A 26,184-nucleotide genomic window follows, 5' to 3' on the forward strand; every position below is an offset into this window, starting at 1 on the left:
TCCTCTGCCCAGTCACGGGCATTACTCTCTTGTGACAAGTTGGGGGATGTTTCTGTTACCATCACGCCCCATAAGAGCTTAAATATGGTCCAGGGTATTATATTCTACAGGGACCTTCTTTTGGTCGAGCTGCGCGCCAATTTAGAGCGGTGAGGTGTTAATTTCATTCGGCGTGTCCATCGGGGTCCGAGGGGTAATCAGGTTGCCACTGGTGCCTTCATCTTGGCCTTCGAGGGTGACACGTTGTCTGAGAAGGTCAAGGTGATGGTCTACCGCTGTGACGTCAAGTCACATATACCTCCCCCGATGCGGTGCTTTAAGTGTTGGAAGTTCGGCCATGTGTCTTCCTGCTGTACTTCCAGCTTGACATGTTGAGATTGTGGTCGTCCACCACATCCCAATACTCCATGTGCGCCACCTCCCATCTGTGTTATGTGCGGAGAGCATCATTCACATTGTTCACCAGACTGCAGGATTTTACAGAAAGAGAGGAAAATCATGGAATGTAAGATTGTGGACCAACTGACCTACACAGGCTAAGAGGAAATTTGAGCACCTACATCCTGTGGCTATGACCACCACCGCTGCTGCTACGAGAACAGTTGTCGCCCCTTTGGTTCCTCGTATTCCTGTCTCCTCTCAGAACCAGAAGACGTACACCCACCCCCTTGATGGTGGGTGACACTTCCCTCCCTGTTTCTCCCGCGCCACATACATCAGGAGCAACCCCCTCCCCTCCCCCCCCCCCCCCCAACTATCAGGGATATCAGTCCCCACTTCTGAGCCAGAGAAGCATAAGTCTTCTTTGGCTCCTCTCGCTAGAAATGGGTCCCTTAAGTCATTCCCTTCCCTGGTTTCTGCTAGTGGGAGAGATGACACCTGCCAGTGGCTGAAGAGCCCAAAAGCAGCTGGTCATAGGGCTTCACAGTCATTCTCAGTCCCAGAGACTGAATCAGTGAAGTCCTCCCAGCCAGGGAAACCCAGGGAGCAGCAAGAGAAATCCAAAAATAAGGTCCCCAAGACCAAGGCAATTGCACTGGCACCCGCACCACCGCTACCTACAACCTCTTCGTCTGCAGATGAGGTGGAGATTCTGGCGTCCGCTTAGGATTTGGATATCTCCGGACCCTCAGACACAATGGATATATACTGCTCAGGCAATAAGTCGGTGGCAGCAGGTGACCCTGAGGTGTAAACTGCCACATTGAATGTTCCATGCCTTCCCAGTCACACGATTACGTCATCCTACAGTGGAATTGCGACACTGATTGATCAACACCCTAAACTCTTCCAACTTTTGGGAGATTTTAACGCCCATAACACCTTTTGGGTTGGCACCGTGCTTACTGGCTGAGGCAGAGATGTTGAAACTTTACTGTCTCAGTTCGACCTCTGCCTCTTAAATACTGGGTTCGCCACACATTTCAGTATGGCTCATGGTAGTTACTTCGCCACTGATTTATCAGTTTGCAGCCCAGGACTTCTCCCATCTATCCACAGGAGAGCACGTGATGACCTGTGTGGTAGTGACCACTTCCCCATCTTCCTGTCACTGCTCACAGACGCCTGCCCAGATGGGCTTTAAACAAGGCAGACTGGGAAACTTTCACCTCTGCTGTCACTGTTGAATGTCCCCCACTCCGTAACATTGATGTGTTGGTTGAGCAGGTGACTACAACAATTGTTTCTGTGGCAGAAAACACGATCCCTTGCTCTTTAGGGTGCCCCCCGGTGAAAGGCAGTCCCATGGTGGTCGCTGGAAGTCGCTGAATCAATTAAGGAGTGTCGGTGAGCACTACTGTGGCACCCTTCCCTGGAGCACCTCATAGCCTTTAAACGGCTTTGTGCCCGTGTTTGCCAACTTCTCAAACATCAGAAGCAAGAGCATTGGGAGAGAGATGTGTTGACCATTGTGCCATAAGTCACCTTCCCAAGCGTGGGCAAAGATCAGACGTGTTTTTGGGTACCAGACCCAAACAGGTGTTCCCAGTGTTAACGTAAATGGCATGTTATGTACCGATGCCAAAGCAATTGTGAAGCCCTTTGCTGAGCACCAACATTCTTGGTAAGCTGCTGGAACGTATGGTTTGTCAGCGGTTGGGTTTGGTCCTGGAGTCACGTGGCCTACTGGCTCCATGTCAGAGCAGCTTCCGCCAGGGTCTCACTACCAGCGATAATCTTGTGTCCCTTGAGTCGTCATCCGAAGAGCCTTTCCCAGATGCCAACACCTGGTAGCTGTCTTTTTTGATTTATGAAAAGGATATGACACGACCTAGCGACATTATACGAGTGGGGTCTCCAAGGCCCACTCCCGATTTTTATCCAAAATTTCCTGTTGCTTCGTACTTTCCATGTACAAGTTGGTGCCTCCCATAGTTCCTACCATAACCAGGAGAATGGCGTCCTGCAGGTCTCTGTATTGGTTGTAGCTCTATTCTTATTGGCTATTAATGGTCTAGCAACAGCTGTAGGGCCTTCCTTCTCACCTTCTCTGTGTGCAGACAACTGCATTTCATACTACTCCACCAGTACTGGTGTTGCTAAGCGGCACCTATAGAGCGCCATCCACAAGGTGCAGTCATGCACTCTAGCCTGTAGTTCCCAGTTTTCGGCCGCAAAGTCGTGTGTTATGCACTTCTGTTGGCGTCTTACCGTTCATCCAGAACCAGAACTTTACCTTAATGACGATCCACTCACTGTAGTGGAGATTTATCGATTTTTAGGACTGGTTTTCGACACCTGATTGACTTTGCTTCCTCACCGTCAGCTTAAGCAAAAGTGCTGTCAGCACCTCAATGCTCTCTGCTGCCTAAGCAACACCAACTGGGGTACAGATCGCTCTATGCTGCTGCAGCTCTGCAGGGCACTTGTTCAATCCCACCTTGACTATGGGAGTCATGTTTATGGTTAGGCTGCGCCCTCAGCGTTGCGTTTACTCGGCCCAGTGAACCACTGTGGCGTTCACCTAGCAGCAGGAGCTTTTGGGATAAGTCTGGTGAACAGCGGCCTTGTGGAGGCCAGAGTTCCTCTGTTGCAGGTTAGGCGTGCACAAATGCTGGCCAGTTATGTTGCTCATGTTCATAGATCTCCTGCGGATCCGAATCACCGTCTCCTTTTCCCACACGAGGCAGTTCATCTTCCACATCGGCGACCCAGGTCTGGGCTTCCAGTTGCAGCTCGTATCCGATCCCTTCTTTCCGAACTGGAGACCTTGACTTTACCACCTATACTTGAGGTCCATTCACATACACCTCCATGGTGTACATCTAGACCATGGCTTCGCCTGGACCTTTCACATGACCCTAAGGATTCAGTTAACTCCAAGGTTCTCCGCTGCCACTTCCTCTCGATTCTTGACATGTACCAAGGCCACAAAGTGGTTTACACCAGTGAGTAGATGCCTGATGCTCACGTCAGCTTCGTGTATGTCCATGGAGGACATATTAAACGGCATTCCTTGCCCGCTGGCTGCAGTGTTTTCGTCGCTAAGCTGGTGGATATATCTCATGCTCTTGAGCACATCCGTTCATGCCCTGGGGAGTCATGTACTGACTCCTTGAGCAGCCTACAAGCTTATCAACCAGTGCTACCCTCGTCATCCTTCTTTGGTAGCGACCATCCAGGAGTCCATCTATGCCCTGAAACAGTCCAGTCGTTCAGTGGTGTTCGTCTGGACCCCAGGTAACGTCGGAATCCAGCCAATGCACTTGCTGACAGGCTGGCCAAACAGGCTACACGGAAACCGCTTGTGGAGATTGGCCTCTCTGCAATTGACATGCGTTCAGCACTATGGTGCTGGGTTTTGCGGCTTTGGGAGACAAAGTGGCATAACCTCAGCACGCACAACAAACTGCGTGCCATTAAGGAGACTGCAAATTTGTGGCAGTCCTCCATGCGGGCCTCTTGCAGGGATGCTGTGGTTCTCTGCCGGCTCTGCATTGGCCACACTTGGGTGACACATGGCTATGATGACCCACCTCAGTGTAGGTACCGCACCTGGCTGACAGTGGCCCTTATCTTGGTGAGTTGTCCTCCTTTGTCTGTCCTGCGGCGGACTCTTCAGTTACGGGACTCGTTGCCATTAATTTTAGCTGACAAAGCCTCATCGGCTATTTTAGATGTACGTTTTATACATGACGGTGGGTATTATCATTCTATATAAGTTTTAGTTCATGTCCTTCCCTTTGTGTTCTCCACTCTAATTCTTTTAGGGGGGATATTTTAATGTGTCGCAGAGTGGCTGGCTTTTCCATTTTATACTCGTGTTCAGCCAGCCATGGTCATCTGCTCTCTTGTTTTTACCCCTTCCACTTGTTTCTTGCTTTTCTCTGTGGTTTTCTTTTCCTGTACATTGTCCATAGTGTTGTTGGTTGTCCTTCTGTCATTCTTCTGGTTCTTCCTTTCTCCTGTTATTGTACTGTACGTCTCCTTTTCTCTTCTTTCCCTTGTGTAATTATTTTACTGGGAACAAGAGATTGATGACCTTGCAGTTTGGTCCCCCCCCCCCCCCCCCCCCCCCTTCCACTCTTTTAAACCGACCAATCCCCACCGTATATGTTACGAGACTTTCCCAACTGAGACAAACAGCAATTATAGGACTGTAAGTATGCACACAGAAATTGTTTTAAATGGAAGGTGGGCCTTTTGGCATATTACTTCATTTATTTGGTGGGAATGTGTTTCATTGTTTAGCAGATGACAGGCTGCTGGTGGCCATGTGTGTTAAATTGTGTTCTATGTTGTTACATTTTAAGGTGCATTATGTGCAATGATGGCTGTTGGCTCTTAAAGGAAGTACATTGAAATTCAGAGGTGGCTAGTGACCTGCCCTGACTTCACCGGGGTAGCACTAACTATCTACGGCCAGACGATTTGTTTGTAATAAGTGGTGATATACATAAACCTTTCTTATGAATCAGCCTATCTGTTAATGAAAACCATATCAAAATCCCTACAATAATACCTGAGGTTATTCATAATTTGGAAACAGAAAATGAGGTGGGGGCTTTAATTTACACTACTGGCCATTAAAATTGCTACACCAAGAAGAAATGCACATGATAAACGGATATTCATTGGGTAAATAAATTATACTATAACTGACATGTGATTACATTTTCACGTAATTAGGGTGCATAGATCGTGAGAAATCAGTACCTTGATACGCCTGGGCATTGAGTCAAACACAGCCTGGATGGCGTGTACAGGGATAGCTGCCCATGCAGCTTCAACACGATACCACAGTTCATCAAGAGTAGTTGACTGGCGTATTGTGACGAGCCAGTTGCTCGGCCACCACTGACCAGACATTTTCAATTGGTGAGAGATCTGGTGAATGTGCTGGCCAGGGCAGCAGTCGGAACATTTTCTGTATCCAGAAAGGCCCGTACATGACCTGCAACACGCGGTCGTGCATTATCCTGCTGAAATGTAGGGTTTTGCAGGGATCAAATAAAGGGTAGAGCCACAGGTTGTAACACATCTAAAATGTAACGTCCACTGTTCAATGTGCCGTTAATGCGAACAAGAGGTGACCGAGACGTGTAACCAGTGGCACCCCATACCGTCACGCCGGATGATACGCCAGTATGGCGATGACGAATACACGCTTCCAATGTGCGTTCACCGCGATGTCGCCAAACACAGATGCGACCATCATGATGATGTAAACAGAACCTGGATTCATCTGAAAAAATGATGTTTCGCCATCCGTGCACCCACGTTCGTCGTCAAGTACACCATCGCAGGCGCTCCTGTCTGTGATACAGCGTCAAGGGTAACTGCAGCCATGGTCTGAGCTAATAGTCAATGCTGCTGCAAACGTCGTCGAACTGTTCGTACAGATGGTTGTTGTCTTGCGAACATCCCCATGTGTTGACTCAGGGATTGTGACGTGGCTGTACGATCCGTTACAGCCATGGGGATTAGATGCCTGTCATCTTGACTGCTAGTGATACGAGGCCGTTGGGATCCAGCACGGTGTTCTGTATTACCCTCCTTAACCCACCAATTCCATATTCTGCTAACAGTCATTGGATCTCGACCAAAGCGAGCAGCAGTGTCGTGATACGATAAACCGCAATTGCGATAGGCCACAATCCGACCCTTATCAAAGTCGGAAACGTGATGGTATACATTTCTCCTCCTTACACGAGGCATCACAACAACGTTTCACCTGGCAACGCCAGTCAACTGCTGTTTTTGTATGAGAAATCGCTTGGGAACTTTCGTCATGTCAGCACGTTGTAGGTGTGAATGCTCTGAAAAGCTAATCATTTGCATATCACAGCATCTTCTTCCTGTCTGTTAAATTTTGCGTCTGTAACACGTCATCTCCGTGGTGTAGCAGTTTTAATGGCCAGTAGTGTATAACATGTAGAGATAAAAAAAAAGAGAAAAGTAATATGGAAGTCTGCTTTCAAATTATTTGAACAATAATTTGAGGTGCAGTGGCTTGAGTTCTAACTATGTGCTTGACTTAATAGAAACTAAGAATAAAAAGTCTCTGCGAAGTATATCGAAGAATAAAATAAGGCTCAAAGCAGACAACCGTAAGAAACAGCCTACAAATTTATGTAAATTGCATGTAAAAACTGTGGACAAATATTCGTGCTTTGCTGACTTACAGCATAATAGTTGAGGAGTCTGCCATCCGAACAACTGAAAAAGATGGCACAGGTGGAACAGCTCAACAGACTATTAGAAATTGAAATGGAGGAGGAAGCAAAATATTCACATTTGATAGCAAGACATCATTTGTAGTGGTTTGTGCCATTCCCGAATTTGTAATGTCTGTGGATGTTAATCTATTATCATTTTTTGTTGAAGTTTTGAAAACAATTTTTTGTCTAAAATAAAATTATACAATGAAAGCCATTCAACCTCCAAATGCCTGTTTAAGAACATTCCTTAAGTATTTTGCAGTTTCAGGAATAATCACTGAAATGCATTTGTTTTAAAATGTGAAATAAATAGCTCAAATGGGTATGACAGTTGCTGGTTATTAGATAACAGAATATTATTGCCTGCCTTGTAGCTGCAGACAATACATTAAGCATAGCAGTGTTGCATATCAATCAGAGATACTCTCACTGTTTTCCAAGCACAAAGTCAAAATCTTGCCACAATATTCTTCTGAAATTTGCAAATAATACATAGCTGTCACTTTATATTTCTCGCACATAGTACCTCTTTTATTAAGAAACTATTTTATTCACAGCCACTTCCGTCTTTTTCTGTCACATTTCATCACAATCAACACAGCACAAATTGCCAAACAAAGAAGTGGTTGCGTAGCAGACTGTGTGAACAGTGAGGCAATGTGTTCACAAGTGCTGTTGTTCCCATGAGTTTATGCTTGCATACGAGGAAGAAGGCATCATATAGATATACTTGAAATGGAAGAGATAGACAGTGCGAGAAATTATGAGAGAAGTAACTTGATTTTATTCCCTAAAAACAAAACATTTGCACAAGTATAAAGCTTGCTTAAGCAATGTCTATAAATGCACATGCAAAAATAAACAATGAATACATATATCATTAGTCTAACAATATTTTGAAAAGGGTAGATTGCAACTCACGACATAGAGGAGACATTGAGTCACCCAACGGAAAGGCTGCTATGCATTTAAGCTTTCGGCCAAAAGGCCTCCTTCTGAAGTAGAACACACACACAGACATATGCAGCGGTCAGACACAGTGCACCTATGAATGTGAGTGGTGCTTGTGTGAATGTGTGTATTTTCTATTTCAGAAGAAGGCCTTTTGGCCAAAAGCTTAAATATGTAGCAATCTTTCCGTTGTGACTGTCTGCAACTTGTCTCCTCTACATGGTGGGTATCAATCTATCTATAATACACATTGTTGTACTTCATCTTGGCTTCCAGTTGTAATATAATTAATCTGTAATTAAAAACTATGCTTATAGAATACTTCCAGGATACAAAAACAGTTTTGGATTAATGAATCCCGTACACATTTCCTAAAATTCTTCAGCTTCATACTCTTAACTGAGTGTGACACATCTATTTTATAATAATAATAATAATAATAATATTTATTCAACATCGAATAATCAAATACAATCCCTAGAAACAATACAGTTTCAGGACATCATACAGATTATTCTTCTGAATAGGTTTTGCATTTCAACAAGGCTTGGATATTTCCCTTAAATGTGAAAGGTGCAAGGGGTAAAGAATCAAGGTCAACTTTTTAATATTTTCTAGAAGTGTCATGTGTTATTGGGTCCTGTTAATTAACGGTGAAAAGTCAAGGCAAGCATTTGTCAAGGCACACGTTTGTAAACAAAACAACCACAGTCTATTTACTTTATAGAATGTATTACATTATACATAGCTATTTGTCGTAGAAAAATGTAAACACCACCAATAACGTAGGGCTCCTGGGAGCCATTGTAAGTGGTGTGACTGTTGTGGTTGTAGGAAAAAGTTCAGGCAACTTCCATTTCTCATATTTGTCTTACCTTCATTGGACATTTCTTTCTGTATTCTTTGCTTGAACCTGTCTTGGAAACATTCGATGACATTGAAGGGGCTTGGTTTTATGCAGCATCTTTTCATTTGCTCATTCCAGTTGCTGGTTGATTAAATGTGAGCTTTCTGATTTATGAAACCCGTATCTTTGTCCCATTCCATGTACTGTGCCCTCCAGTGGGAAAGGTACTTTGATTGATTCAGATCTGTTGTAGTTATGAACCATAGCGTGGATGAGGTGAATAATCACAATTTTTATTGTGGCAAGGGTAAGAAGTGCAAATGTGGAACTGAAGAGCCCAGAATATAAAAGCAGAAGTCAAACAACACTTCGTCAGCTCCATATTTGGCTATGGTCTCATCATAGGTATAAAAGTATACTTCTCTGGAAGTGAAAACATGCACATTAAACGTGTAAAAAAAGACAGTTGTCACTTGCAGTATACATCATTAGAGGTAATATTAGGTACCGGAAGATTTTTCATGAAAGCTATTCATATTGCCCCATTTTCATCATTTTGCCTAGATTTAATTTTGACTTCAAATTTTCCTTGGTAAAAAACTTCAAGCTTTTTCTTATGTAATAAATCAAGAGCTTACAACCACTTAGTTTCTTCATTAACTTCTTTTGCACTACTGCTACACTATGTGATCGAAAGTATCCGGACACCTGGCTGAAAATGACTTAAGACTTCATGGCGCCCTCCATCAGTAATGCTGGAATTCAATATGGTGTTGGCCCACCCTTAGCCTTGAAGACAGCTTCCACTCTTGCAGGCATACGTTCAGTCAGGTGCTGGAAGGTTTCTTGGGGAATGGCAGCCTATTCTACACAGAGTGCTGCACTGAAGAGAGGTATCGATGTTGCTCGGTGAGGCCTGGCACAAAGTCGGCGTTCCAAAACATCTCAAAGGTGTTCTATAGGGTTCAGATCAGGACTCTGTGCAGGCCAGTCCATTACAGGGATGTTGTCGTCGTGAACCACTCCACCACAGGCTGTGCATTATGAACAGGTGCTTGATCATGTTGAAAGATGCAACTGCCATCCCTGAACTGCTTTTCAACAGCGGGAAACAAGAAGGTGCTTAAAACATCAATGTAAGCCTGTGCCGTGATAGTGCCATGCAAAACAACAAGGGGTGCAAGCCCCCTGCTTGAAAAACATGACCACACCATAACACCACCGTCTCTGAGTTTTACTATTGGCACTACGCATTCTGGCAGATGACGTTCATGGGCATTCGCCATACCCACACCCTTCCATGGGATCGCTGCATTGTGTATCATGATTCATCACTCTACGCAATGTTTTTCCACTGTTCAATCGATTGGCATTTACTAGCATGACATGTGGCTTATGAGCAGCCAATCGACCATGAAATCCAAGTTTTCTCGCCTCCCTCCTAACTGTCGTAGTACTTGCAGTGGATCCTGATGCAGTTTGGAATTCCTGTTTGATGGTCTGTATAGATGGATGTGTATTACACATTATGACCCTCTGCAACTCGGTGGTCTCATGTCAGTCAACAGACGAGGTCCGCCTGTACAGTTTTGTGCTGTACGTGTCCCTTCACGTTTTCACTTCACTTCACTATCACATTGGAAACATTGGACCTAAGGATGTTTAGTAGTGTGGGAATCTCACATACAGGCGTATGACGCAAGTGACTCCCAATCACCTGACCATGTTAGAAGTCCGTGAGTTCTGCGGAGTGCCCCATTGTGCTCTCTCACTATGTCTAATGACTACTGAGGTCGCTGATATGGAGTACCCAGCAGATGGTGGCAGCACAATGCACCTAATATGAAAAACATTAGTTTTTGGGGGTGTCCGGCTACTTTTGATCACACAGCGTATTTAAGTTTCCTTGCAAGAAGAAACTGCTTTTTTTACTTTGAATTCATTGCAAGCAGAGCAAGTATCTTACGTGAGTTACCCAAAAGCAATATTAAATTTTGTCTGAAATATATCCTGATAAGGCAAAATCAAAAAGCAAAAAATCCAGGAATAATGACAATAGCCAGAGATGTGGTCGTGTGTGTGTGTGTGTGTGTGTGTGTGTGTGTGTGTGTGTGTGTGTGTGTGTGTGTGTGTGTTGTCTGATTCAGAAGTGATGGTGAGTAGCAATCTTTTATCATAATATTGTCACGTATTCTGATTAAATTCTTAAGAAATGAGAAAATACTGGAAATGTCTCTTGGTGCAATATTATAATGTTTAATTTTTCAGGTAGATAAATTTTAGATACATCATGAGGGCTGTAGGGAGAAGGATATGGTTCGTTAAATTTTCAGCGGCCTCAGGTGTCGTTTCTCGTGGGTCAAGTAGAATGTACCTCACCATTCAGTATGAGCATAACCATTAGTAGAAAGATATTTCTTGATTGTTAACATATTCTGGTTTTTTAACCTGTGAACACTCATGGAGGCATTGTAACAAACTAGAATTTCAGTAACTTTTAGTCCTTCTGTTAATGTACCTCACAGGAATAAGGGTGATCTCTGAGGTTACTATCTTCTTCTGGTTCCCGTGGTCTTCCTCATTTCACAGGCAAATACTTCATTGAACAATAATGCAGTTTACTACCAGTAAAAATATAAGCCACAATAATGCATAGGAATGTAACAAATTCAAAAAAAACCAAGCTGACCGACATTTAAAACAATAAACTCTCCTGAAATAGTACAGAATTAGTCTCATTTAAAATGCGTGTGGACTGTGACTGTTTTTTCACTTCTCAGAGTACTTGTTTTTTCCCCTAGATACTTTTTTTAATGCTGTTTTTTTTTTAAATGCTGATTTCTTAAGGGCTATGTGTGGTTTTTCCCTCATATGAAGCTTCATGAATGTAGTGCTACAAGCATGGAATCCATTGCTACCAGGATCTCATATTTCACCAAAAGTAAACTTCGATTGCTTTTCCCCTATACCCTTCATGTGTATTGATCCAGGATTTCTGTTTAACAGCTGATGCAGTTTGTTGCATGATGTACTGTAATAATATCAATCTTTCCTCATTTCCAGGGATCCATCTGCAAGCAGTAGTAGCAGTGGTCGCAGCAGCAATGCTACGACACCTCGTAAAGAGAAGAAGCCAGTTGAGTATGAAAATGACCCTGAAATTCTAGCTAGGAGGCAGAAACAAATCGATTATGGGAAGAATACAATAGGCTATGATCGCTACAGGCAGCTAGTACCGAAGTAAGTACTTCATAGGCAATACAATATAAACAGGATTTGAACATAATAGGTAACATTTTTTAAATATCTGTAAAACTAGTCATATTTGAGTGCCTAGTGACATAAGACTCTTGGAGGAGTATTTCTTATCAATTTATCTTTTTTAGACCCAGGATCTATTTCTCTGACACAGTATCAGAGGTTATACAAACGTTCCTTTACATTTTAATTAAGAGGCATGTTATTGTTAGTCTCCGTGCAGTTGTTGACTTCCTTTCTTCCAGGCATTTAACACATTTTTTTTTTCAACTATGGGAAGTCCTATTCGTTCAGATGACTTAAAAAGTTCTGAGTATTCATGGAAAACTTATCTGTACGCATTGATAGAATGCCATAGCAGTTTAATAAGGCATAGTTGTAAAACACTTACACACTTTTTTTTTTTTTTTTTTTTTTTTTAGTGGAATGGAAAAATTTGTAGACGTCAACCTCTGGAACTATCATTTTGGCTCTGGGGATTGTTTCGAAACACTGAACGCATTACTGACACTGCAACTTGTCATAAGAGAGAGTTTGAGGAAAGGCAAACCAACATTTATATAATTTTAGATTTAAAGTAACCTTTCGACAGTATTGACTGGACTATGCACTTTGAAGTTTTGTAGGTAGCAGGTATAAAATACAATGGCTGAAAAGTTTTTTACAGTTGTCAGACTACAATTATACGAGTTGAAGTACACGAAAGGCAAGCAGAAGTGGAGAAGTGAGACAGGGTTGTAGCCTATCTTCGATGTTATTTGGTCTGTACGTTGAGAAAGCTGTGAAGGAAAGCACAAAGAAATTTGGAAATGAAATGAAAATTCAGGGAGAGAAATAAAAACTGTGTGGTTTATGTGTGACATTGTAATTCTGTCAGAGATAGCAAAGACAGGGTGTATACGATCCGGGAGAAACCCAGGAATTTTTTCGTCCTGGAGAAAACCGGGAAAAACTCGGGAATTTTCATTGTTTTAGTTACCAGTTAAATTTTTGTGATTTTGACTGGTAAGAACCAATACTCTAACAAAGGATATTACTGTATCCCGCTTCTGCAGAGTAATACTGCAGCAACAAAAGATGAACGAGAGAAAAAAAAATGAAAATAAAACTTAAGTCGCAAAGGAAATGCGCCATATACAACAACAAAACACAGTGCTCATACAAGCGTCTACCAACCAAAATGTGTCAAAGGCTTTAGGAAGAATATGCAGTGCTTCCTAACAACAAATTGCCTCTGATGAGCATGACGTGACAGCTGTTTACATTAGATTCATTTGAGCAGTTGCGGGTGGGCTCTTGCGCATGCGCAGTTGAGTCATGTATGAGTAGTACCTTCTCCTGCTTCTGGCTACAGATGTGTGGCTGGGTGCTCCGGTTCGGAAATATCGTAGATCCGGACCTGATGCACAGAGCAGTTTGAGTTGTAGTGGGGAGGTGGGTAGTCTCCAGTGATTTTGCTGTTTCCTCTTCGTTAATTGCTCTCGCATTAAATAAAAACAAAACGGATTTCTGTGGCCAGGAGCTACCAAATGAATTAAAATACGTTCGCATAATTACAGAAGGCTAAAATATGTTGTTACTTTCAGGTTTTATTTCCACCTTTCTGACAGTCAAGCATTAATCTCCTTGCAGGACAATGAAGTTATTTTTGTCGGTTTGCTAAAGAGATTTGGCTTTTATAATCTTTTGCGCTGAAGCAGTCAATTTATTCGAAACGAAATGTTTAATTTCACACTGTTGGCTAGTTTCAACTGTTCGCTGCATTTCAAGTGCACATTGTAATGGTACTTGAATTACGTAATCATTACGGCACCTCACCTATCCCTCTCGATACTGGTAATATTCTACTGTGTTTCTGTAAAGTAGTTGACATATTTCTGAGACAACATTCAGATTTGATTTCATTTGTGATACATCGGAATGTTTATATTGCAATGATATTATTCTTATGTGTATTCTTTCTTTTGTCACTATGATCTTTGACGTACTTGTAACTCTGATTTTTTGGGAGTGTAAGCGATAGTTAGTTAGTGAGTTGTTGGAGAGTCAAACCTTGAGAAAGTCAAGTCTTGGATGACATGTTGGAAAGATGCATTTTGTAGTTGGCTTATAAAATGTGAGGAAGATGTTTTCAAGTATGTTTTGTATTGTGAAGTGATGTTTGTGTGATAGGTGATATTGCAATAAAAGCAGTTAAAAGGAAGTGTAACTTAAATTCGGAGTGCTGATTATTTTTTTTACATCACCATTGTGCTAACTTTGAAAGGTTTAATCTCCAAGAATGGTTTGAGACGGGCATCTACAAAACTTTTGAATATAGCGGAATAAAACCTAGGCTTTTTTGCATCCGTTGAGCCATGATTTTACGAGACCAGTGTGGGAAACACAAAAAGATGAGTGCCTTGAAAGGAGCTTATTAGATGATCATCAACAAAAGCAAAATGATATCAATAGAATATAGTCAGATTAAATCATGCTATGCTTGGGGAATTGGATTAGGAAATGAGGCTTAAAAGTAGTCAATGGATTTTGGTGGTGATGGATGAAGTAGAGAAGCTATAAAGTAGTGTGAAAGTGTTTGTGGAAAAGAGGAATTTGTTAACACTGGATAGCATTAGAACATCTTTCCTGACATTATTTGTTTGGTGTGTAGCCATGTACAGAGCTGAAATATGGACAATAAACAGTTCAGACAAGAAGAGAATAGAAGCTATTGAAATGCAGTGCTATATGAGAATGCTGATAATTAGATGGTTAGATTTAATAACAATTGAGGAAGTACTGAACTGAATTGGGGAAAAGAGAAATTTATGACATAACATTACTAAAAGAAGGGCTCAGTTGATACGTCATGTTCGGAGGCATCAAGAGACAGTCACTTTGGTGATGGAAGTGGAAGCGGTGGAGGGTAACCTGTAGAGGAAGATGTAGGCATGAATACAATAAACAGGTTCAAATGGATGTAGGGTGCAGTATATATTCAGAAATGAAGAAGTTTGTGCAGTATAGAGTAGCATGGAGTACTTCATCAAACCACCACCACCACAACAGCAGTACCAGAGTAAAACTGTATTCTTCAAAATATTACTAGGATGAGGTAAAGGTGCAACCATAATAACGTTGAATATGTAGAACAAAATTGGACAAATCTGCTAGACAGTTTTTCATTAGGTTGAGCAGGCATCAGTGTCAGTGTTTAAAATTAGCATCTTTTTTAATTATTTCTAACTAAAGTGAAGTGTAATTCTATTATGCACAATTTGACAAAGACAATTAAACAGTGATATTTCATGAACCTAAAATATTTGTGTACCATTGTTTTAAGAAGTTTAGGGAAGTGGTATCAGCTAAATCACGATGAGTTGCGGACACACACACACACACACACACACACACACACACACACACACACACACACATTTGGAGCCATCTGGGTGAAGATGTCACCAGTTATTTTAACAAGTGTAACATTTCAGATACTGAACATTTCTGTCTGCTTAAAAACCACACACACATGAGCATAATGAAAGCTAATGCTGTTTATTTTGGTTTGTATTGCTGTATGATATTTACATGTTTTTTTGCACCTGTTCCATACTGAAACAGAATCAGGAAATAAAATAGGTAAATATATGGTTGCAAAAGGGAAAAAAGCTCCAGTCCTACCACATAAGAAAAATCACTGGCAGTATTGGAAATTGAACCCTCCTCAGTTACAGAAGCAGACATTCAAATCCTAGAATATTATTAATAAATAGGTCAAGGAAGATAAATAAATGTAGGAAACCTAAGGGACGTAAAGCAGGAGAAAAAATGAGAGATAAGAGGTGCGAGGGAGTGAAAGAAGAAAGGTGATGGGGGAAATATAATTTGGAAGTGATAAATATTATTGAGAGAGACTGGTTGGGAGCAAAAGAAATACAGTGCAAAACGTAAATAGAGATGGAAGTAAGGAAGGTTTGACTCACCCTTTCCCATTCCCCCTTTTCTGGCAATTTGCACGCATGTCGCGCCAAACGGATTGCATGACCGTTTGGTCATCCAGAAGAGCAAGCAAACATAGGAGGTAGTGAGTGCCTGCTGCTAACAGGCAGCAGACAAAACACACAACTTCTTCACTGCCCTGGTCAGTGACATAGCGCGTCTCTGCCAGCGGTCCAGAGATGTGCGAGCATGGTGTCAAAATTTGAAATTAAAGGACTGATATATAAATATGAATGGTACCTGTACTTTTGAATATCCATGAAATACTGTCCCTGCTATTTTCCAAACACTGCAAAATGTAAATAGGTTTGTGTGCATGAGTGTAATTTGTATATATGTAACCAGTAGAATAATTTTCTGCATAAAGTATTTTCCTTCCACACAAACAAATTGTTGAATAACTGGTTGAAGGCTACTTTCAAATGGATTTTAATTAATGGACACCATCACACCTCTTCAGGGAAACAGAGTGGAAACAGTCACTAAAGTCAGATGCTGTTGTTTTCTTCTTCACATACCATATTTGCGTGAATATAGGCTGCATGGGAATATAGGCCATACCTAAATTTTTGACACGAGATTATAATAAAAAATAAATCTCGAATATAAGCCACACTAATGAATTTACGTAAAAGTTCAGTTAAATAGTACTTTCTCCCACCCTTCTTCATCTCCCACATAACTAACGGCGAGTCATCACTAAAAGGACAGATTTAAATAGTAAGTTCAAATAGAAAAGAATTGAGGCACTAAACCATAAGGACCCACAGCACAGACATGAATTTGTGAGGAAAAGAACTGTTCGTGAAAATAAAGTTTGTAGACAAACCACCTGTCTCATACGTTTTTTTAAAGCCAAGTGTCAACTTCCTTTGTTTGCTATGAAAAAATGAAGTACCCTTTCATGTTATGAAATTATTAATTAATATTTATGATTATATTTATTATTATTCTTAATTCACAATATTTCCATATAAAGGCTAGTGACTGTAGTGTGTTTTGACAGTTGTAAAGTTTGTGATTAATGGGAAACTAGAATCAGAACATAAATAACAGATACTAAACATACCAGACACACAGTTATGACCTATTCCAACACTTCATGGTCCTCGTTATAATTTTTACCAAGCACATTCCGTGGCTTGATATTCAGATAAAACTGAAAGTATACCTCCAATTATGAAGTGCTGCTACAACTAACATGATGCAGACACTTAATTTTGTTGGCAATCCTCCGTAACAGTTGAACAATGCAGACCAACAACATTATGCTTTGTGCCATGACCCATGAGGAAATGTGTATCAGAGAAATTGGCGAGACAGATTTTCATGAATGTTCGTATATGCGATGTGGAGCAACAGTATAGACTAAGTTCGTTCACCTTAAGATTCATCAATGTCAGAAGCATGCATACATGCTACAATCTCAAAAACAAGAACAGTGTGCTTTAGGCCCTTATGGTTCTCAGGGCCTGTCTATCTCCCTCCCCTCCCCTCCCCTCCCCTCCCCTCCCCTCCCCTCCCCTCCCCTCCCCTCCCCTCCCTTCACCTACCTTATAACAGAGGATGACTCATTATCAGCAGGACAGGTTTTGCATGTTGGTAGGTCTGGTGACATGATTAATTTTAGAGACAGCATAAGTTGAGGGTGAGAGAAAAGTTAATCATTTGGCTCTTTGATTGCCAGTTACATAGCAAAATTTCATCAAGATATCAGTTATGTGAAAGAACATGGAAAGTGTGAAGCTGGATGCAGGTTTCATGTTGATGAAGAATATTCACTGAGGTGTGCAAGTGAATAGAAACGTGTAAATAATTCAAAAAGTCGAAGTTCATTTCAAGGGCAAAAATGCAGGTATCCAGATGTGGGAAAAGATTTGCTTGATTTTGTATTTCAAAACAGAAAATGTGGATATGCTGTGACAGCTGAAATAATTCAGATTGTAGACTGCAAAATAAAACATAGTAACATTTCACCAGTGGAATTCAAAGTTTCATTTGGGTGTTTCAGAAATTTATGCAACGAAATAATCTGTTTGTCACAGAATTACTGTTGTGCAAAAACTGCCTCAAGTTTGCCCTAACAGCTTGATATCTTTTCAAACAATGGAAAATCCAGGATGGAATTAACAATGTTGTTGTTGTTGTTGTTGTTGTTGTTGTTGTGGTCTTCAGTTCTGAGACTGGTTTGATGCAGCTCTCCATGCTACTCTATCCTGTGCAAGCTCCTTCATCTCCCAGTACCTACTGCAACCTACATCTTTCTGAATCTGCGTAGTGTATTCATCTCTTGGTCTCCCTCTACGATTTTTACCCTCCACGCTGCCCTCCAATGCTAAATTGGTGATCCCTTGATGTCTCAGGACATGTCCTACCAAGCGATCCCTTCTTCTAGTCAAGTTGTGCCACAAACTTCTCTTCTCCCCAATTCTGTTCAATACCTCCTCATTAGCTACGTGATCTACCCACCTAATCTTCAACATTCTTCTGTAGCACCACATTTCAAAAGCTTCTATTCTCTTCTTGTCCAAACTATTTATGGTCCATGTTTCACTTCCATACATGGCTACACTCTATACAAATACTTTCAGAAAAGACTTCCTGACACTTAAATCTATACTCGATGTTAAAAAATTTCTCTTCTTCAGAAACGCTTTCCTTGCCATTGCCAGTCTACATTTTATATCTTCTCTATTTCGACCATCATCAGTTATTTTGCTCCCCAAATAGCAAAACTCCTTTACTATTTTAAGTGTCTCATTTCCTAATCTAATTCCCTCAGCATCACCCAACTTAATTCGACAACATTCCATTATCCTTGTTCTGCTTTTGTTGAGTTCATCTTATATCCTCCTTTCAGGACACTGTCCATTCCATTCAACTGCTCTTCCAAGTCCTTTGCTGTCTGACAGAATTACAATGTCATCGGCGAACCTCAAAGTTTTTATTTCTTCTCCCTGGATTTTAATACCTGTTCCAAATTTTTCTTTTGTTCCCTTTACTGCTTGCTCAATATACATATTGAATAACATTGTGGAGAGGCTACAACCCTCTCACACTCCCTTCCCAACCACTGCTTCCCTTTCATGCCCCTCGACTCTTCTAACTGCCATCTGGTTTCTGTACAAATTGTAAATAGCCTTTCGCTCCCTGTATTTTACCCCTGCCACCTTCAGAATTTGAAAGAAAGTATTCCAGTCAACATTGTCAAAAGCTTTCTCTAAGTCTACAAATGCTAGAAACGTAGGTTTGCCTTTCCTTAATCTTTCTTCTAAGATAAGTCGTAAGGTCGGTATTGCCTCACGTGTTCCAACATTTCTGTGGAATCCAAACTGATCTTCCCCGAGGTCGGCTTCTACCAGTTTTTCCATTCGTCTGTAAATAATTCGTGTTAGTATTTTGCAGCTGTGACTTATTAAACTGATAGTTCGGTAATTTTCACATCTGTCAACACCTGCTTTCTTTGGGATTGGAATTATTATATTCTTCTTGAAGTCTGAGGGTATTTCGCCTGTCTCATACATCTTGCTCACCAGACGGTACAGTTTTGTCAGGACTGGCTCTCCCAAGGCCGTCAGTAGTTCTAATGGAATGTTGTCTACTCCCAGGGCCTTGTTTCGACTCAGGTCTTTGAGTGCTCTGTCAAACTCATCACACAGTATCGTATCTCCCATTTCATCTTCATCTACATCCTCTTCCATTTCCATAATATTGTCCTCAAGTACATCGCCCTTGTATAGACCCTCTATATACTCCTTCCACCTTTCTGCTTTCCCCTCTTTGCTTAGAACTGGGTTTCCATCTGAGCTCTTGATATTCATGCAAGTGGCTCTCTTTTCTCCAAAGGTCTCTTTAATTTTCCTGTAGGCTGTATCTATCTTACCCCTAGTGAGATAAGCCTCCACATCCTTACATTTGTCCTCTAGCCATGCCTGCTTAGCCATTTTGCACTTCCTGTCGATCTCATTTTTGAGACGTTTGTATTTCTTTTTGCCTGCTTCATTTACTGAATTTTTATATTTTCTCCTTTCATCAATTAAATTCAATATTTCTTCTGTTACCCAAGGATTTCTACTAGCCCTTGTCTTTTTACCTACTTGATCCTCTGCTGCCTTCACTACTTCATCCCGCAGAGCTACCCATTCGTCTTCTACTATATTTCTTTCCCCCATTCCTGTCAATTGTTCCCTTATGCTCTCCCTGAAACTCTGTACAACCTCTGGTTTACTCAGTTTATCCAGGTCCCATTTCCTTAAATTCCCACCTTTTTGCAATTTCTTCAGTTTTAATCTACAGTTCATAACCAATAGATTGTGGTCAGAGTCCACATCTGCCCCTGGAAATGTCCTACAATTTAAAACCTGGTTCCTAAATCTCTGTCTTACCATTATATAATCTATTTGATACCTTTTAGTATCTCCAGGATTCTTCCATGTATACAACCTTCTTTTATTATTCTTGAACCAAGTGTTAGCTATGATTTCTTAGCCCCAATCCATATTCACCTTTTATGTTTCCTTGTCTCCCTTTTCCTACTGTCGAGTTCCAGTCACCCATGACTATTAAATTTTTGTCTCCCTTCACTAGCTGAATAATTTCTTTTATCTTATCATACATTTCTTCAATTTCTTCGTCATCTGCAGAGCTAGCTGGCATATAAACTTGTACTACTGTAGTAGGCGTGGACTTCGTGTCTATCTTGGCCACAATAGTGCGTTCACTATGCTGTCTGTAGTAGCTTAACCGCACTCCTATTTTTTTTATTCATTATTAAACCTACTCCTGCATTACCCCTATTTGATTCTGTATTTATAACTCTGTATTCACCTGACCAGAAGTCTTGTTCCTCCTGCCACCGGACTTCACTAATTCCCACTATATGTAACTTTAACCTATCCATTTCCCTTTTTAAATTTTCTAACCTACCTTCCCGATCCGTAGAACGCCAGTTTTCTTTCTCCTGATAACGACGTCCTCTTGAGTAGTCCCTGCCCGGAGATCCGAATGGGGGACTATTTTACCTCCGGAATATTTTACCCAAGAGGACGCCATCATCATTTAACCATACAGTAAAGCTGCATGCCCTCGGGAAAAATTAAGGCTGTAGTTTCCCCTTGCTTTCAGCTGTTCGCAGTACCACAACAGCAAGGCCGTTTTGGTTAATGTTACAAGGCCAGATCAGTCAATCATCCAGACTGTTGCCCCTGTAACTACTGAAAAGGCTGCTGCCCCTCTTCAGGAACCACACATTTGTCTGGCCTCTCAACAGATACCCCTCCGTTGTGGTTGCTCCTACGGTACAGCTATCTGTATCGTTGAGGCACGCAAGCCTCCCAACCAACGGCAAGGTCCATGGTTCGTGGAGGGAGGGTAACAATATTATGAGAAGGAAAGTTGCTACTCACCATCTAGCGAAGATGCTGAGTCGCAGATAGGCACAATGAAAAGATTGTCACACATAAACCTTTCGGCCAATGGCCTCTGTCAACATTTGCGCGCGCGCGCTCACACACACACACACACACACACACACACACACACACACACACACACAGGCTCATGCAAACGCAACTCTCACGCACGACTGCAGTCTCAGGCAACTGAAACCACACTGCGAGCAGCAACACCAGTGCATGATGGGAGAGGTGACTGGGTGGGGGAAAGGAGGAAGTTAGGGGGGGGGGGATGTGTGTGGTGGCGATGGTGGATAGTGTGTTGCTGGATTGGTCTACAAGCTAAGCAGCAGCCACTGTGCTGCATTCTATGTAGGCTTGACAACCAACAAGCTATCTGTCCTCATGAATGCCACTGACAAACGTACCCGTCCAGCCCCTTCCCTGCTCCCATTCCAGCACTACACAGCCGTCATTTCAGTGGATTGGTGGTGGGGGGGAGGGGGGGGGAGCAACAGAAAAGGAGAGAAATAAATAAATATAAAAGAGATTGGGTGTGGTGGTGGAATGACTGCTGTGTAGTGCTGGAATGGGACCAGGCAAGAGGCTGGATGGGTGAGGACAGCGACTGACGAAGAGGCATAATCCCTGCCCTCAATCCCTTGCCTCATATCCCATACCCCTGTAATAGACCTAGATGCAAGACCTGTCCCATACATCCTCCCACCACCACCTACTCCAGTCTGGTCACTGACATCACCTATCCCATCAGAGGCAGGGCTACCTGTGAAACCAGTCATGTGGTCTACAAGCTAAGCAGCAGCCACTGTGCTGCATTCTATGTAGGCATGACAACCAACAAGCTATCTGTCCACATGAATGCCACTGACAAACATACCCATCTAGCTCCTTCCCTGCTCCCATTCCAGCACTACACAGCCGTCATTCCACCACCACACCAAGTCTTTTTTTATTTATTTCTCTCCTTTTCCATTATCTACCACCACCACCACCACTCCACTGCCCACCTCCCAACGTGCAGCACTTCACTATCTGCCATCCCCAACACACATCCCTCTCCCTCCCTACCCCAGCCTCCTCCTTTCGCCCACCCAGTTCATGTGATCCAACTTTGATGCAAAAATGTTTATTAACATTCTCAAATACGAAATGCAGACGAAACACTGGTCTGTTTTGATTTGCTGAACAATGTTACAGTAAATAATGTAGGGGACATTGTGTGCAAATACGTACAAGCGGTGATGCAAACCAACAGTGCACAGTAATTCTGAGCATGACAGCTGATGGGCAAAAATTGCCCCGTACATGGTTTCTAGTTGGAAAACCTTTCCCAAGAGAGAAAGCTTCCCAGCTTGTATTCTGCAAGAGTTCGTGACAGTGGGTGGATAACAAAGGAACTAATACTACACTGGATTTCAGCAGAGTGGAATAGTGGCTAGAAGATCTTCATCGCTCAAAAATCAATGCTTTTGTTGATACTTGTAGTGGGCCCACAGGTGTTAAAGTGAAACAAAAAAAATCAAAGAAGGAAACTGTACCTAGTGATTTTTCCTGTCAGCATGACATGGATGTTGCAGCCTTTGGATGCGTGTATCGTCATCCATTCAAAGCTGATGTAAGATAATTCTATAGATATTACATCATGAACAAAACTACTTAAATGCCAGGTGCATCTGTGTCAAAGTGTGCTGTTGGATCTTGACTGGCGGGGCACTATCAAAGGAGCTAGTCATGAAAAGCTATTTTTAAAAAAAAACTGGAGTTTCCAAGAATCTTGATGGGATTGAAGATGACTGCCTTTGTGACAGTGACTCGAGCAGCACTGTGGATCATCTAGTGAGGGTGAAGAATTGGATGCTGATGGGTCATTTGGGTAGCAACAAACAAGCTGATGTGGTTTTGCGAAACAAAGTTGCTTTTATTTTTCAAAAAAGGCTGCTGTATTTGTGAACAAGGTGTAAGTGTTTCTGCTTTTTTCTTCTTAAGTCTTTGTTGGTTTACAAAAGTAACTGCAGTAACTTCTAATGGCATTAATTTCAACCCACAAGATACGTGTAATGGTCATTTTGAAATTGACGATTTATGATCTGACGGGGAAAATCTCAGTTATATGGCGCAACATAGTTTTTTAATCCCAAACTAACAAACAAGTCTGGCCTATCCTTACACAAATACAATACTCCTAAGGGAACTTTAATGTTCAGCATTGCAGCCCCAATGACACTTTGGCTTAATTAACTACATCTGATACAACTACAGCAATACATTAACCAGTTTTAAATGATGAAAAGAAGAATTAGTCCATTCAGTAAATAAATAAATACGAGGGCAGTTCAATAAGTAATGCAACACATTTTTTTTCTCGGCCAATTTTGGTTGAAAAAACCGGAAATTTCTTGTGAAATATTTTCAAACATTCCCGCTTCGTCTCGTATAGTTTCATTGACTTCCGACAGGTGGCAGCGCTGTACGGAGCTGCTAAAATGCCGTCTGTAACGGATGTGCGTTGCAAACAACGGGCAGTGATCGAGTTTCTTTTGGCGGAAAACCAGGGCATCTCAGATATTCATAGGCGCTTGCAGAATGTCTACGGTAATCTGGCAGTGGACAAAAGCATGGTGAGTCGTTGGGCAAAGCGTGTGTCATCATCGCCGCAAGGTCAAGCAAGACTGTCTGATCTCCCGCGTGCGGGCCGGCCGTGCACAGCTGTGACTCCTGCAATGGCGGAGCGTGCGAACACACTCGTTCGAGATGATCGACGGATCACCATCAAACAACTCAGTGCTCAACTTGACATCTCTGTTGGTAGTGCTGTCACAATTGTTCACCAGTTGGGATATTCAAAGGTTTGTTCCCGCTGGGTCCCTCGTTGTCTAACCGAACACCATAAAGAGCAAAGGAGAACCATCTGTGCGGAATTGCTTGCTCGTCATGTGGCTGAGGGTGACAATTTCTTGTCAAAGATTGTTACAGGCGATGAAACATGGGTTCATCACTTCGAACCTGAAACAAAACGGCAATCAATGGAGTGGCGCCACACCCACTCCCCTACCAAGAAAAAGTTTAAAGCCATACCCTCAGCCGGTAAAGTCATGGTTACAGTCTTCTGGGACGCTGAAGGGATTATTCTGCTCGATGTCCTTCCCCATGGTCAAACAATCAACTCTGAAGTGTATTGTGCTACTCTTCAGAAATTGAAGAAACGACTTCAGCGTGTTCATAGGCACAAAAATCTGAACGAACTTCTCCTTCTTCATGACAACGCAAGACCTCACACAAGTCTTCGCACCCGAGAGGAGCTCACAAAACTTCAGTGGACAGTTCTTCCTCATGCACCCTACAGCCCCGATCTCGCACCGTCGGATTTCCATATGTTTGGCCCAATGAAGGACGCAATCCGTGGGAGGCACTACGCGGATGATGAAGAAGTTATTGATGCAGTACGACGTTGGCTCCGACATCGACCAGTGGAATGGTACCGTGCAGGCATACAGCCCCTCATTTCAAGGTGGCGTAAGGCCGTAGCATTGAATGGAGATTACGTTGAAAAATAGTGTTGTGTAGCTAAAAGATTGGGGAATAACCTGGTGTATTTCAATGCTGAATAAAACAACCCCTGTTTCAGAAAAAAAAGTGTTGCATTACTTATTGAACTGCCCTCGTAAATGTGTGTAATGTTAAAATTAACTTTGGCATGCTCCCAGATGTAGGGCTACCTTCCGGGGGTATATGTACCTCGGTTGTATGCCACTGTTTTAGTTAAAACTAATCAAAGTTCTAAGACTAGTTTCACTCAGAAGAATGAGTGAATAGCTTATTCAGCTGAAACCCTAAAGCGGGGTTTCAGTTTAAAGGAACAAATATGTGGTTCAACCGACAGAAAAAACTTAAGATTGGTTTCACTTGAAAAAGAAGGAATCAATAATTCAGTCCCTATGCAAAAGTGCAACAAATGTATCAGCTGTTTTCATTCACTTACACCTGTATGCTGGGTTCACTCAAAAGAAGTGAATGAATAATAGTTGGAACACTAGGTAAAACAGCAACTCACTTGATTGTTTTCATTTGCTTGCTCCCACAGACTGAGTTCTCTCAAAATAATGAATCAGTAATTCAACCGATACATAATACTGCAGCCAAGAGGTCATGTTGTGATCCTCAGTTAGTTCAGTGAGCCATCCCCCTACATGTTATCACCTCACTGTTGAGGTACAAAGTCCTGTGTCGATGGAAATGAGAGTGGATGAAGTGGCAGACAGTAAGCTGTGTCTTTGTCCACAGTGTGGCTGTGGCATTTCTCCAGCCAGCCACGCAGGTGGGATGATGTCCTCCTTACTTGCCGTCACATAGGCCAGAGCACTACATTGCACAGCTTCGTCCTCTGATGAGAGAACCCACTAAGGTGTGGCATACAGATTACTGTGCGCCACTTTTACTAGACTGTGTTTTGTTTTCAGACCAGTGAGAATTGGAAGATTTGTCAACAGATCTGCCCACTATTTTAAGTGACATTCGAATGAATGTGATATGCCCAGCATGTTTCCTAAGATTTTAGGGAGGTTTTTTATTATTGGTCAGCCAGTCACATTTCCCTATGCTGTTATTTTAACACACTTGTCATTTTTTTATGTCTTTATACCAAGAAAAGCACCTTACACCATTTCTCTATTGTAGCCGCCGCCCCCCCCCCCCCCCCCACACACACACACACACACACCTGCCACAGAATGAGTCGAGTGTGTTTCAGGTACCAACTGGATCAGTTGATTTCATTCCCATCATTAGCTGTGAGGGCGCAATATAAGCTGTGCCTGGGTGGCTCAGTCGGTAAACTAGTCGAGACAGGCAAACTCATTTGTAATTGGGAACTAGTTCATTGGTTTCTGGTCCCTTTTGGGACTTGTTCATTTTTACTCACTGTTCCTTCAATTTTCTAATTATGTAATAGTGTATGTCTGCATCAAGTTTTAATTTACTTTCATATGACCAGTAATTAAAAATAAAGAGGCATTACTTTTATTAAAAAGTTGCAATTCAGTATTTGTAAATTAAGGTTTCCATTTGTTAA

At 42.0% G+C, this 26,184-nt stretch overlaps 1 protein-coding gene across 1 annotated transcript in view; it reads left to right on the forward strand.

The window, feature by feature from the left end:
* The window catches only part of LOC126188034 (histone RNA hairpin-binding protein), a 70,132-nt gene that overhangs the window by 27,369 nt on the left and 16,579 nt on the right, over positions 1–26,184 (forward strand). The window contains exon 3 of the mRNA XM_049929459.1: positions 11,524–11,700. Within this exon, the coding sequence (XP_049785416.1) occupies positions 11,524–11,700 (177 nt within the window). The remainder of the gene's footprint in view (positions 1–11,523; positions 11,701–26,184) is intronic.

The sequence above is a fragment of the Schistocerca cancellata genome, chromosome 5, assembly GCF_023864275.1.
Source record: "Schistocerca cancellata isolate TAMUIC-IGC-003103 chromosome 5, iqSchCanc2.1, whole genome shotgun sequence".
NCBI classification, from domain to species: Eukaryota; Metazoa; Arthropoda; class Insecta; order Orthoptera; family Acrididae; genus Schistocerca; species Schistocerca cancellata.